At 37.3% G+C, this 15,336-nt stretch overlaps 1 protein-coding gene across 3 annotated transcripts in view; it reads left to right on the forward strand.

Moving 5' to 3' along the window:
* COL14A1 (collagen type XIV alpha 1 chain) overlaps positions 1 to 15,336 on the forward strand; it is a 251,509-nt gene that overhangs the window by 212,064 nt on the left and 24,109 nt on the right. For all 3 annotated transcript variants that reach the window (XM_053715323.1, XM_053715321.1, XM_053715322.1), the window contains 2 exons: positions 4,427 to 4,480; positions 6,611 to 6,682. In XM_053715323.1, the coding sequence (XP_053571298.1) occupies positions 4,427 to 4,480; positions 6,611 to 6,682 (126 nt within the window). The remainder of the gene's footprint in view (positions 1 to 4,426; positions 4,481 to 6,610; positions 6,683 to 15,336) is intronic.

Genomic DNA, 15,336 nt, shown 5'->3' on the forward strand with positions numbered 1-15,336 from the left:
TCTATTAAAATACTGTTCCTAACTTCCGGATTTGCAAACAAACTGTAATTCAGCATCAGAAAGTTATTTAACATAACATTAATTTGAATTAAAAAATAACATTTGCAAATAAAATACATTTTATCATCTGTTTAAGGTAGATTTATATTTTATTAGTAAATACTGTAGAAAGAAAAACATATTTAAGTAGAACAATTATGTACACAGCCATGGTGAGATTAAATACAAAATATGGGACAACAAAATAATTAACATTCCTATTTGAATTAGTTGCAAGCGATTATTATCATCGTCTAGTCCCGAAATATAGTGAATAATCCCACTAGAGTATTTCATTTGTCAGCTGTTTTTTTCTTTATTACATATTATTACATACAATAGAACTGTCTAATCAACACATGCATAATAAAACACAACGATCATATGATCAGTAGATTTTTTTAAAATATTTCCTATCATTTGACAGCCATCAGCCAATCACAGACTCATATACATATACGCTGTGAATACTTGCACATGCGCTGTAAGAACTGGTGCCTTAAAAAGTGTGCAACTAAAAACTACTACGCAAAGTTTTATAATAGAAATAAATTGGAAACTTTTTTTAAATTTCATGATCTGGCTGAATCATCAAAGTTTAAAGTGATTGTAAAGTTGAATGATTTAAAGCCCAGTATTTAAAAATACTCTTACAAACATGGGCACTATAAGTCATTAAACTTTACAATGACGCTTCTTTTATAAAATAGTTACCATAAGTGCCCCTGTAGTTAAAGGGACACTAAACCCAAATTTTTTTCTTTAATGATTCAGATAGAGCATGCAATTTTAAGCAACTTTCTAATTTACTCCTATTGTCAATTTTTCTTCATTCTCTTGCTATCTTTATTTAAAAAGCAGCAATATAAAGCTTAAGAGCCAGCCCATTTTTCATTGAGAACCTGGCTTATGCTTGCTTATTGGTTTGGTAACTGTATCCACTAATAAGCAAGCGCTATCCATGGTGCTGAACCTAATATGGGCTACTAAGCTTTAAATTCCTACTTTTTAAATAAAGATAGCAAGAAAACGAATGCAAATTAATAGTAGGAGTAAATTAGAAGTTGCTTAAAATTACTGCTCTATCTAAATCTTTAAAGAAAAAAATTGGGTTTAGTGTCCCTTTAAGAGTATTTTAAAATACTGGGCTTTAAATCATTCAACTTTACACTCACTTTAATTATGACTTTAGTGTCTGTTTAAAAAATAAATAAATAAAAGATCTGGCTAGGTAGACTAGTAATGTTTAGTACTAACTAGCAAAAAATAATAATACTAATAACAATAAAAAAGTATTTACATACATTTTCTATTGTTATTTCTTCCACCCACAGACTTGATGTTGTATAAAAAATCTATAGGTTCTACTGTGTCTCCTTCATTCAAACATATATTGATGTGTTGCCTTTGTGTCACTACAAAGGTAAATCTTAATCTAAATACTATAGGGCACTGGTTTTCATACCTGTCCTCAGACCTCCCCAGCAGGCCAGATTTCCATTAGTACCTTGGGTGACAGCAGGTAAAATAACCATTGGCTAGATTACGAGTTGTGCGTTAGGCTTAAAAAGCAGCGTTAAGAGGTCCTAACGCTGCTTTTTAACGCTCGCTGGTATTACGAGTCTTGCAGGTACAGGTGTACCGCTCACTTTTTTGGCCAGACTTGGAAATACCGCAAATCCACTTACGTAAATTGCGTATCCTCTTTTTTCAATGGGACTTGCATAGCGCCGGTATTAGTCTGCCAAAAAGTAAGCCAGAGACCCTCTCCTGTCAACACTGGTACCGCATTTTAAAGTACACTAACACCCGTAAACTACCTATTAACCCCTAAACAGAGGCCTCCCGCATCGCAAGCACTAAAATAAATTTTTTAACCCTTAATCTGCCAAACCGGACATCGCCGCCACTATAATAAATATATTAACCCCTAAACCGCCACACTCCCGCCTTGCAAACATTAGTTAAATATTATTAACCCCTAATTTGCCATCCCTAACATCACCGACACCTACCTACATTTATTAACCCCTAATCTGCCCCCCCAACGTCGCCGCCACTATACTAAAGTTATTAACCTCTAAATCTAACCCTAACCCCCTAACTTAAATATAATTAAAAGAAATCTAAATAAAAATTACTATCATTAACTAAATTATTCCTATTTAAAACTAAATACTTACCTATAAAATAAACCCTAAGCTAGCTACAATATAACTAATAGTTACATTGTAGCTAGCTTAGGGTTTATTTTTATTTTACAAGACTTAACTTAGCGGGGGGCTTTGTACTTTAGCTAATTTTATTTAATTGTATTTAATTGTATTTAATTTAGGGAATTTATTTAATTATAGTGTAGTGTTAGGTGTAATTGTAACTTAGGTTAGGTTTTATTTTACAGGTAATTTTGTATTTATTTTAGCTACGTAGTTAGTAAATAGTTAATAACTATTTAGTAACTATTCTACCTAGTTAAAATAAATACAAACTTGCCTTTAAAATAAAAATAAACCCTAAGATAGATACAATGTAACTATTAGTTATATTGTAGCTAGCTTATGGTTTATTTTATAGGTAAGTATTTAGTTTTAAATAGGAATAATTTAGTTAATAAAAGGAATATTTATTTTGATTTCTTTGAATTATCAATCGTCTGGGGTTGTCATGTTCCTTGTTCAGAGGAGAATTGCCTGGTATTTCGGGGCTGGACTGACCTTACTTGGCGGGATCAGACTGATATACTTCAGGAAAGTTTTCTTCTGTAAAAAGCACACTGGACTAAAAGAGGCTGCTTCCGGGTGGTAAATCGCCATAGAACAAGCCACTGAGCTGTTGTTCGTTCCTGGTAGAGCGCTTCTCTCTTTGTATTCTTTTAATTATATTTAAGTTAGTGGGTGTTAGGTTTAGGGTTAGACTTAGGTTTAGGGGTTAATAACTTTAATATAGTGGCGGCGACGTTGGGGCTGCAGATTAGGGGTTAATAAATGTGAGTAGGTGGTGGCGATGTTTGGGCCGGCAGATTAGGGGTTAATAATATTTAACTAATGTTTGCGAGGCGGGAGTGCGGCGGTTTAGGGTTAATATGTTTATTATAATGGCGGCGACGTTGGGGCGGCAGATTAGGGGTTAATAAGTGTAGGTAGGTGGCGGCGACATTGGGGCAACAGAGTAGGGGTTGATAAATATAATGTAGGTGTCGGCGATGTTGGGGGCAGCAGATTAGGGGTTCATAAGTATAATGTAGGTGGCAACGGTGTCTGGAGCGGCAGATTAGGGGTTAATAATTATAATGTAGGTGTCGGCGATGTCGGGGGCAGCAGATTAGGGGTTAATAAGTGTAATGTAGGTGGCGGCGGTGTCCGGAGCTGCAGATTAGGGGTTAATAATATAATGTAGGTATCAGCGATGTCGGGGGCGGCCGGTTAGGGGTTAATAAGTGTAAGATTAGGGGTGTTTAGACTCGGGGTTCATGTTAGGGTGTTAGATGTAAACATAAATTTTATTTCCCCATAGGAATCAATGGGGCTGCGTTAGGAGCTTAACGCTTTTTTGCAGGTGTTAGACTTTTTTTCAGCCGGCTCTCCACGTTGATTCCTATGGGGAAATCGTGCACGAGCACATTACACCAGCTCACCGCTAACGTAAGCAGCACTGGTTTATTGCTCAACGCTCACTTCTTGTCTTGTTTGTAAAAACCTGTAATACCAGCGCTGTCTGTAAGTGAGCGGTGAGCATAAACTCTAACGCAAAACTCGTAATCTAGGTGTATATTTACTAATCAGCTGATTATTTCACCTGTGCTCCAGTTCAGATATCCTCAAAATCTGGCCTGTTAGGGAGGTCTGAGGACAGGTTTGAAAACCAGTGCTATAGAGGAATTCTTTCCTTTTTATAAGTTTGTGGGCAGAGGAAATGGAATAAGTGGAAATACCTTCCTAATAAGGAAAACATCAATTCCGTTTGACACAAACTTTAAGGACCTGTAGCTGATGATGTCATACAGTATAAGTCTAATATGACACCATTTTTTATTTTCAACAAATTGGATGCAAAACAACATATGAACAACTGTTAATGTGGCTTTTGTTATCACATTTTATAGAATTAATTTGTGCTAACCGGAGATTTATTTAAACATTTCAAAAAGTCTCATTCATTTACCACTGTTTGAATGTGAGGATATGTGGTTATTTCTGTTGATATTCATTTGTATGATTGTCAAGCCGTTTCATTTAAGGAGGATAGATATTTGTTTAATGTCTAGATATGATGCCAAACAGTGTATGTGTAATACTTGTTATCTCTTTCATATTTTTTAACCACAGGAAAAAATGACTGGAATATTAATAATATGTGAAAAAATATTTTTCTCTTTTTTTGAACACAGGGTATGCCTGGCAAAGATGGTCCTACTGGCCCTCAAGGACCCCCAGGACCCATGGTACATATTCTTTATTTCATAGTAGATGGTGTACATCAGAGGTAGTAAAGCTAGTAGCCACCAACTGCCCGCTAAGACATTTCTGTAATATTAAAGAACAGTGCAAATTATTTGAAAAATGAAATAATATATCTTCAGGAATTTTTTTTACAAATTCTTAAAGGTTAAACAGACTATTTCTTTCCAACCTTCTGTTGTGTAAATCTTGGCGGGGAGGAGTCAGGGTGATTTGTGGGAGGTGGCCTGATGGTGTCATTGTGTGAAACAGGAGCAGATTTGGTGTGGTCCACGTGTGTGGTTAAATGGATTGGGGAGCGTCATAGCAGTCAGCTGGGTGATTCTGCATGGAGTCTCATTGGTTGTTAGTTGTGGCTGAGTCAGAGCAGAGTGGCGTGTAGACTCTGCATGGAGTCTCATTGGTTGTTAGGTGTGGCTAGGTGATAACGCATGAAGTCTCATTAGTTGTTAGCTGTGGCTGAGTCAGAGCAGTCAGCTAGGTGATTCCGCATGGAGTCTCATTGGTTGTTAGGTGTGGCTAGGTGATAACGCATGAAGTCTCATTTGTTGTGAGGTGTGGCTAGGTGATAACGCATGGAGTCTCATTGGTTGTTAGGTGTGGCTGAGTCAGAGCAATCAGTTGGGTGATTCCGCATGGAGTCTCATTGGTTGTTAGGTTTGGCTGAGTGAGAGCAATCAGCTGGGTGATTCCGCATGGAGTCTCATTGGTTGTTGGGTGTGGCTGAGTCAGAGCAGTCTGCTGGGTGATTCTGCATGGAGTTTCATTGGTTGTTAGTTGTGGCTGAGTCAGAGCAGAGCGGAGTGTAGACTCTGCGTGGAGTTTCATTGGTTGTTAGGTGTGGCTGAGTCAGAGCAGTCAGCTAAGTGATTCCGCATGGAGACTCATTGGTCATTAGTTGTGGCTGAGTCAGAAAAGTCAACTAGGTAATTCCACATGGAGTCTTATTGGTTGTTAGGTGTGGCAGAGTCAGAGCAGTCAGCTGGGTGATTCCGCATGGAGTATTATTGGTTGTTAGGTGTAGCTGAGTCAGAGCAGACCGAAGTGTAGACTCTGCATGGAGTCTCACTGGTTGTTAGGTGTGGCTGAGTCAGAGCAGTCAGCTAAGTGATTCCGCATGGAGTCTCATTGGTCATTAGTTGTGGCTGAGTCAGAAAAGTCAACTAGGTAATTCCACATGGAGTCTTATTGGTTGTTAGGTGTGGCAGAGTCATAGCAGTCAGCTAGGTGATGCCGCATGGAGTGTTATTGGTTGTTAGGTGTGGCTAAGTCAGAGCAGTCAGCTGGGTGATTCCGCATGGAGTCTTATTGGTTGTTAGGTATGGCTGAGTCAGAGCAGTCAGCTAGGTGATTCCGCATGGAGTCTCATTGGTTGTTAGTTGTGGCTGAGTCAGAAAAGTCAGCTAGGTGATTCCGCATGGAGTCTCATTGGTTGTTAGGTGTGGCTGAGTCAGAGCAGTCAATTGGGTGATTCCGCATGGAGTCTCATTGGTTGTTAAGTGTGGCTGAGTCAGAGCAGTCAGCTGGGTGATTCCGCATGGAGTCTCATTGTTCGTTAGGTGTGGCTGAGTCAGAGCAGTCAGCTGGGTGATTCCGCATGGAGTCTCATTGGTCGTTAGGTGTGGCTGAGTCAGAGCAGTCAGCTGGGTGATTCCGCATGGAGTCTCATTGGTCGTTAGGTGTGGCTGAGTCAGAGCAGTCAGCTGGGTGATTCCGCATGGAGTCTCATTGGTCGTTAGGTGTCGCTGAGTCAGAGCAGTCAGCTGGGTGATTCCGCATGGAGTCTCATTGGTCGTTAGGTGTCGCTGAGTCAGAGCAGTCAGCTGGGTGATTCCGCATAGAGTCTCATTGGTTGTTAGGTGTGGCTGAGTCAGAGCAGATCGGAGTGTAAGCTTTGCATGGAGCCTTTTTGTGGTTAGTTATTGTGGCTGTGTGACTCAGGGGTGATTCAAAGCATTTTTGGGCAGGTTTATGTTATTCCTGGTTTTACTTATGTGAATTGTGGCAAAAATAGTGTAAGGGAAAGTATGATTAAAAGCAAGACAAATATCAATGACTGTGCTGCTATTGGTGGATCTGATAAGTTATATTACATATTTTCCTTTCTCTTTCAGGGAGGACCTGGCAATCCCGGATCTCCAGGTAGTCCAGGAAGTACAGGAAGCCAGGGTGAAAGTGGACAAACAGTAAGTAAAAATATATCTCCTATAGAAAATGTAACATTTCTGCCACTTTCTTTCAGATGACAAATGTTCACCTCTTCATAAAAAAACACAGAAATAAACAAACTGAAAAGTACACAAGTAAACTGGAATAAAATGTATTTTGACTTTTTCATCTACAGTTCATTAAAAGGGCAGATAAGGCAGTAAAACATTTGCTCTTCATGGCTAGTACAATTTCTTATTGGTTAAAATGCCATTAAATGAAAGTGAAATATTACCTCTCTACAACATTCCAGAGCAAAATGCGTATTACCCTGCAGCCAATCATATGTGTTTGGGCTTATTACTGGCCTAAAATGTTCGAAAGCCTCTCCTAACAGAAAAGTGAATACATTCCCTATACAACTGATATTTTGAAATGTGAAACACATTTAAAACATCTATATATGCAATAACATTAATGTATTCAATAAAAAATTATAGGAAGTGTTATCCTGACTCTCATATTTTACTGTACCAATAAATATCAATATTTAATATATGAAATACTGAAATATTACATATTAAAGTAATAATATTTTTTAAAATTTTAAAACCACAAAGAAAATGTAAATACTTCCAATATCCGTATTTTACACCATCTTGTTAAGAATACTCAGAGACATTGATTTTTATTTCCATAAATCTGTACTACAGTATTTAACAAACAACAAATACCTGGAAGCAGATCTCATATTCTATATGAGTGATAAAATCATGCGGCTTCTACTTTATATTTTATTAAATTTAACAGCAAGTGCAGAAATATCGTTACAAACTCATGGCAAATCATGTAAAGCAGCGTTTTTCAATTCCAGTAGTTAAAGTTACGAAAACTTGGCCTAATATGCGCCCAGAGAGATGACAAATAACACTGATGTGACGTACTTGTGTTTAAAGGGAAATTCTAGCAAACATTGGAATCCATATTGATCCATTGCAGTTTTGTATAGAAGCATTTTTGTAACATACATGTATTAGCAAAATGCTTCTAATAAAAGCTAAAGTTGTTTCAATAGTGTATTTAAGTATGCACCGTGCACCAGCATTTTAAATGCAGCACTTTCATTGAGCATAAGGTGCTTGTACCATCTGGTAATGACTCAGTTTGTTAATTGCTGACATGATACAAGCCCCACTGATACTCTGAGCAGCAGCAGTATGTACAATGCTGGTGCACTGAGAATACCTAGCTATGCTTCATGTGCACGTGCAGAGAAAAATGTTAACACTAAAACAGTGATAACTTTTACTTAAAGCATTTTTGCCAATACATGTATATTGCAAATATGTTTCTATTCAAAGATGGAATTCATCTATGTGTATTGAAATTTTGACTAGAATGTCCCTTTAAATGTGATAAGTGGTCAGGGCCGGATTGGGAATAAAAAGCAGCCCTGGAAAATAAAAAGACCAGCCCTATTTTCTGTTGAGTCTGTAGAATGCACATGCCCCATTTTTCTCAAAGGGGATACTAGGATACTCCTTCCCCAATATTTCTTTTAGAATTAAATTATATTACTTTGCATTAAATAAAAATGCCAGATTGATGTTATTTATGCACCCTACAACCCAACTGCATCCATTAATCACCACTTTAAATTGTAGCTTTCCAGCCCAAGCTGCCACAGCCCACCGGGAAATCTCCTGGTATCCTGGTAGGCCAATCAGGCCCTGTAAGTGGTGTAGATTTTAATATGATGTACTTAAATAAATGTTAAGCAATCACCCTCCATTCTGACACTTTTCAGCTAGACTTTGTGTGTGTTTGAGTACGTGTGTGCACTTGTGCAAATCCCCCTAATCATGAAGGTGCTATTTAGGATATTGAATGATAGAATTCTGTCTTTAAAGATGATTTGGTGTTAATGTTCATTATTCATAATTACCCTGAAAAGATTTTTGATGGATTTGATGAATGTGAGGCTTTATTCCAGTAAATTGCTAATTTCAGAAAATATAACCCTTACTGATGTGGTAATTGCCATTGGGGAGATTAAATGATTTTGTTACAAAGGACCTCAGAGCTGTCAGCAGGAGATTCTTTACACTTCTTGAGCTGTCATGGTTTTCTACTAAAAAAGTATCAAGTAGCAGCAGTGAAGGTTTATGGAAGACGCTGAAATGTATAATATTTATAAATCTTAAAGTCTTAAATCAGGTTATAACACACAAATTACTTTGCCTCTTTCCGAAATCCTAAAGGAAGAATTTTTGGTTGAGTTATGGGATTCAATTATTAGACTACTAGACATGGCAAAATATTTTCGTTATTTAGTTTGACCCCTTTTCATATCATTTAGTTTTGAATATTTAGCTATTTATAATTCTCAGAACTTGAAATGCACCTGCTGACATCTCAAGTCTAACCCTGCTGCTTATCTGACCCTAATTTGCTTTATCAGATAACAACTGCAAAACAATGTATTTTATACTAACTTTATGTTTTTATTGTCTGTGGACTAAAGCCCAGATTGGCTCCTACAAATAAGGCAGATGGTGGGTGTTTTGAAAATGTTACAACTTGGCTGATATGTTATTGTATAGCAACACTACAGAAATGTCTTGTAATTAAAAGGTGTTTACAGTCCTTTGAGACCTTCACTTTCACCAATTCAGGGTCAGATTACAAGTGGAGCAGTATTTTATGCTCCCGTTCACACAGGGTAGCGCTCGTATTATAAGTTGAAAGTAAAAAGATTTTGCACCAGTGCTAACCCAATGCACGCAAAAAATGAAATTAGGATATCGCGTGCACGTTAACATATTCCCCCATAGAAGTCAATGGAGCAAACCCGATTGCATATTCTCAATTGCGCTAACCCAACATGAAAATATGAATATATTTCACATTCCAATGTTCTTCACATAGCAGAATATGTTCTGTTTATTCATACATTTCTACATATAACTGATGGTATTTTGGTAAAATATCTAGCTATACCTATATATATATATATATATACTGTAGATATAGATATATACAGATATAATTAGGAATATCTATTTAGAAATACATAGAAAATATTCTGCATTGGAATGTGAAATATTTACAGTAAATACACAGTATAGCACTTTATTAAATATGAATATTGTATAAATTAGATTTTTCATGTTTTCATCTACTTAACTGCAAAGGGCTCCAATGAACTTATAAATATATATGTCTATATGGGTGTACATATGTATGTATGTGTTTATATGTGTATATATGTCATTAAATGCACATATAAATACATAAATACAGATGTACACATATAAACATATATATATAGACGTATACATATTTAGACCTGAGACCTCATATCTTTAAGCCCTTATAACTTTTTTGTGCAATATTTTTTTTAATCATTTTTATCAGATAATGTTATTATGAGTGTAACTGTCAATGTATTTTTGATGTGTTTTGTGACACTTTTTTGTTTTGGGAAAAAGTTAACCAGAGCTCTAAGGATGCACTACCCTGATGCGCGTTTTCTTCTAATGCGCTCAATCGATCATGTTTACTTTCAACTTGTAATATGAGCTATAAACCTGCCGCGTACAAACACTGCAATATACCCCTTTTCGTTCACGCGTAACTGTTAGCGCGACACTCGTAATCTGGCCCTCATTGTATGATTTTGTTGGACTATGAAACATTTGCACTAGGGTCCCTAAGACAGTTCATATCTAATGCTTTTGTAGTTGGGCTAAGAAAAAGTATTTTTATTAAGGTAGTCAGTAGGCCTTTTGTTGTTGATGGGGGTTTTTTTTTGTTGTTTTTTGGAATGCCCATTTTTGCCTAATGGTAGAAGATCAACTTGCTTTAAAATAATATTAAAGCAACTTGAATTCAAGCAATTTTCCCTTTATGTCAATTAAAGAAGGGTATTTTAATATGAAATATAGCTTTTGTTGTTTAAAGAGAGATGTTACCCAAATACTAAATCACTAGAAAGTTATACATCATGAGGCCTATCTATCAAGCCGTCAACTATGCTGCATTCGCTGGCACCAATACGCTCGCCTAACATCGCGGCCGCGGACCTTAATACGATCTCCATATTTATCAAAAAAGCCGGCAAAAAGCCGCACACCAAGTACGGGCGATAAGCAGCGGACTGTTGTTAACTAGCAGTCATCGATCTCGCTGCTATTCGGCTTTTTACCAAATGTATTTATATCCTGTCACTAAACTCCACCACTATACTAAAATGTTTAACCCCTATCCTGCTGCTCCCGGACCCCGCCGCAACTAAATAAATGTATTAACCCCTATCCCGCCGCTCCCGGACCCCGCCGCAACTAAATAAATGTATTAACCCCTAAACCCCTGGCCTCCCACATCACTACCACTTACTAAACCTATTAACCCATAAAACCGCCAGCCCCCCACATCGCTATAAACTAAATTAAGCTATTAAACCCTAAACCTAACAACCCGCTAACTTTACATTAAAATTACCTCATCCCTCATTACAGTTGCGGCGGGGTCCGAGAGCGGCGGGATAGGGGTTAATAGGTTTAGTTAGTGGTGGTGATGTGGGAGCCCAGAGGTTTAGGGTTTAATACGTTTATTTAGTTTGCGGCGGGTCCGGGAGCGGCGGGATAGGGGTTAATAACTTTTATTTAGTTGGCAACGATGTCGGGGCGGCAGATTAGGGGTTTTTAGACTCGGGGCTTATGTTAGGGTGTTAGGTGTAAACGTACTTTGTTTCTACCATAGAAATCAATGGGATATCTGGCAGCATTGAACATAAGCTTTTGCTGCTTTCAGACTCCCATTGATTCCTATGGCATCCGCGTCCTCCAGGGTGGCGGATTGAAAACCAGGTACGCTGGGCCGGAATAGTGGCGATCGTACCTGTTAGAAATTTGATAAATGGCAAAAGGTGTAAGATAGTGCAGAATTTGTATTCAGAACTTCTGTAATGACGTAAGCATCGATCTGTGTCGGATTGAGACCGGCGGATCGTATGTTACGTCACGAATTTCAACTTTTGCCGGTCTGTAGGCTTTGATAAATAGGTTGGATCAAGCTTGCAACAATTACGCTGCGGAATTCCGGCGTATTTGCGGTTGACCGCTTGATAAATAGGCCTCTTAATCTGTAAATAGCTGTCTAGAAACATAAATATCTACATGTAAAAAAGAAAGATATTTTACTTCAAAATTTCTTCAGCTCACTAGAGCAACTGCTCTGTGAACAGTTATTATTCAGCTACTAGTTTTTACTGTAATCTGCACGTGAAAAAAGTCCAGTCAGCATCACCAGAGAGCTCAGTTCTCACTTTGCTTTACTATGAACTTGGAGGATTATATCATAATCTTGCAAATATTCATAGTAAACTTCCTTAGACTGAGGGAAACAAGGTAACTGTGCCTGCTCATACCTGGTGCACGTCTTGGGACAAGCACCCTGATTGGATGCTTAAATGGAATATTAAACAGTGCTCCTTTGGTAAAAATAAATATGCTTAATCAAAGTAAATATAAAAAGAACAAATTATGTAAAAAAAAAAAAAACAGCAAATAACTTACTTGTTTTCTTGCATAATGAGCACTTAGAAATTCTTAGTGTAGCCCCTGTCCTCAGTGTGATAAGGGAGCTGACATGTTTGAAACTTACATTGTGACTGATCTGAGCATGAGCAAATCTAACTCCCTATTATCTAGTCTATTTACTTTATAGTAAACCTATATATAACATCAGGCTAAGATAGACCTTCCTGCAAAGGCCTCCTCCTCATTGTAGGGCTGTGACAGGAAGTTATGGACACTGCACAAATACAGTGTAAAAAAGAAACAAAGGGTAAAATCAATTTAAAATGATGAATAATACATACTGCAATGATTTCTATTACGTACAATACACTTCTTAGTGTTTTTTATTAAAACAATGAAACAGACTGTTTAACCTCCCTTTAAAGTCCCTTTACAATTGAATGTGACTTACTATGCATGCGATAATTTCTAGTTAGCTATTTATATATATGCTGCAGCACTGCAAGTAATTTAGCATATGGATAAAGTATTCCTTTAAGCAATATATGTCCCAGCCCTAAATAAAGATAATTATGTGTGTTTAAGCTTGTGGAGATATGTCCCTAACTACCAAAAGAATTTTGTGATTTGTTAGTATGCCTAGGAATCTATTGTGCACTAATGTACTTCCTGTTGTGTCAAGTTTAATTAAACAGTTTAACAAGTTTTTTTAATGGAAAAATATTAACACATTTAATTGTTGCTTCTTCTACATAAGAAGGTTTGTTTCTTTCATGTAATTAGCAAGAGTCCATGAGCTAGTGACGTATGGGATATACATTCCTACCAGGAGGGGCAAAGTTTCCCAAACCTCAAAATGCCTATAAATACACCCCTCACCACACCCACAATTCAGTTTTACAAACTTTGCCTCCGATGGAGGTGGTGAAGTAAGTTTGTGCTAGATTCTACGTTGATATGCGCTCCGCAGCAAGTTGGAGCCCGGTTTTCCTCTCAGCGTGCAGTGAATGTCAGAGGGATGTGAGGAGTATTGCCTATTTGAATGCAGTGATCTCCTTCTAAGGGGTCTATTTCATAGGTTCTCTGTTATCGGTCGTAGAGATTCATCTCTTACCTCCCTTTTCAGATCGACGATATACTCTTATATATACCATTACCTCTGCTGATTCTCGTTTCAGTACTGGTTTGGCTATCTACTATATGTAGATGAGTGTCCTGGGGTAAGTAAGTCTTATTTTCTGTGACACTCCTAGCTATGGTTGGGCACTTTGTTTATAAAGTTCTAAATATATGTATTCAAACATTTATTTGCCTTGACTCAGAATGTTCAACTTTCCTTATTTTCAGACAGTCAGTTTCATATTTGGGATAATGCATTTTAACATTTTTTCTTACCTTAAAATTTGACTTTTTCCCTGTGAGCTGTTAGGCTCGCGGGGGCTGAAAATGCTTCATTTTATTGCGTCATTCTTGGCGCTGACTTTTTTGGCGCAAAAATTCTATTTCCGTTTCCGGCGTCATACGTGTCGCCGGAAGTTGCGTCATTTTTTGACGTTATTTTGCGCCAAAAATGTCGGCGTTCCGGATGTGGCGTCATTTTTGGCGCCAAAAAGCATTTAGGCGCCAAATAATGTGGGCGTCTTATTTGGCGCGAAAAAATATGGGCGTCACTTTTGTCTCCACATTATTTAAGTCTCATTTTTTATTGCTTCTGGTTGCTAGAAGCTTGTTCTTTGGCATTTTTTCCCATTCCTGAAACTGTCATTTAAGGAATTTGATCAATTTTGCTTTATATATATGTTGTTTTTTCTCTTAAATATTGCAAGATGTCTCACGTTGCATCTGAGTCAGAAGATACTACAGGAAAATCGCTGTCAAGTGCTGAATCTACCAAAGCTAAGTGTATCTGCTGTAAACTTTTGGTAGCTATTTCTCCAGCTGTTGTTTGTATTGATTGTCATGACAAACTTGTTAAAGCAGATAATATTTCCTTTAGTAAAGTACCATTGCCTGTTGCAGTTCCTTCAACATCTAAGGTGCAGAATGTTCCTGATAATATAAGAGATTTTGTTTCTGAATCCATAAAGAAGGCTATGTCTGTTATTTCTCCTTCTAGTAAACGTAAAAAATCTTTTAAAACTTCTCTCCCTACAGATGAATTTTTAACTGAACATCATCATTCTGATTCTGATGATTCCTCTGGTTCAGAGGATTCTGTCTCAGAGGTTGATGCTGATAAATCTTCATATTTATTTAAAATGGAATTTATTCGTTCTTTACTTAAAGAAGTCCTAATTGCTTTAGAAATAGAGGATTCTGGTCCTCTTGATACTAAATCTAAACGTTTAAATAAGGTTTTTAAATCTCCTGTAGTTATTCCAGAAGTTTTTCCTGTCCCTGATGCTATTTCTGCAGTAATTTCCAAAGAATGGGATAATTTGGGTAATTCATTTACTCCTTCTAAACGTTTTAAGCAATTATATCCTGTGCCGTCTGACAGATTAGAATTTTGGGACAAGATCCCTAAAGTTGATGGGGCTATTTCTACCCTTGCTAAACGTACTACTATTCCTACGTCAGATGGTACTTCGTTTAAGGATCCTCTAGATAGGAAAATTGAGTCCTTTCTAAGAAAAGCTTATCTGTGTTCAGGTAATCTTCTTAGACCTGCTATATCTTTGGCTGATGTTGCTGCAGCTTCAACTTTTTGGTTGGAAACTTTAGCGCAACAAGTAACACATCGTGATTCTCATGATATTATTATTCTTCTTCAACATGCTAATAATTTTATCTGTGATGCCATTTTTGATATTATCAGAGTTGATGTCAGGTTTATGTCTCTAGCTATTTTAGCTAGAAGAGCTTTATGGCTTAAAACTTGGAATGCTGATATGGCTTCTAAATCAACTTTACTTTCCATTTCTTTCCAGGGTAACAAATTATTTGGTTCTCAGTTGGATTCCATTATTTCAACTGTTACTGGTGGGAAAGGAACTTTTTTACCACAGGATAAAAAATCTAAAGGTAAAAACAGGGCTAATAATCGTTTTCGTTCCTTTCGTTTCAACAAAGAACAAAAGCCTGATCCTTCATCCTCAGGAGCAGTTTCAGTTTGGAGACCATCTCCAGTTTGGAATAAATCCAAGCCA

Source organism: Bombina bombina, chromosome 5, assembly GCF_027579735.1.
Source record: "Bombina bombina isolate aBomBom1 chromosome 5, aBomBom1.pri, whole genome shotgun sequence".
Classification (NCBI taxonomy): domain Eukaryota; kingdom Metazoa; phylum Chordata; class Amphibia; order Anura; family Bombinatoridae; genus Bombina; species Bombina bombina.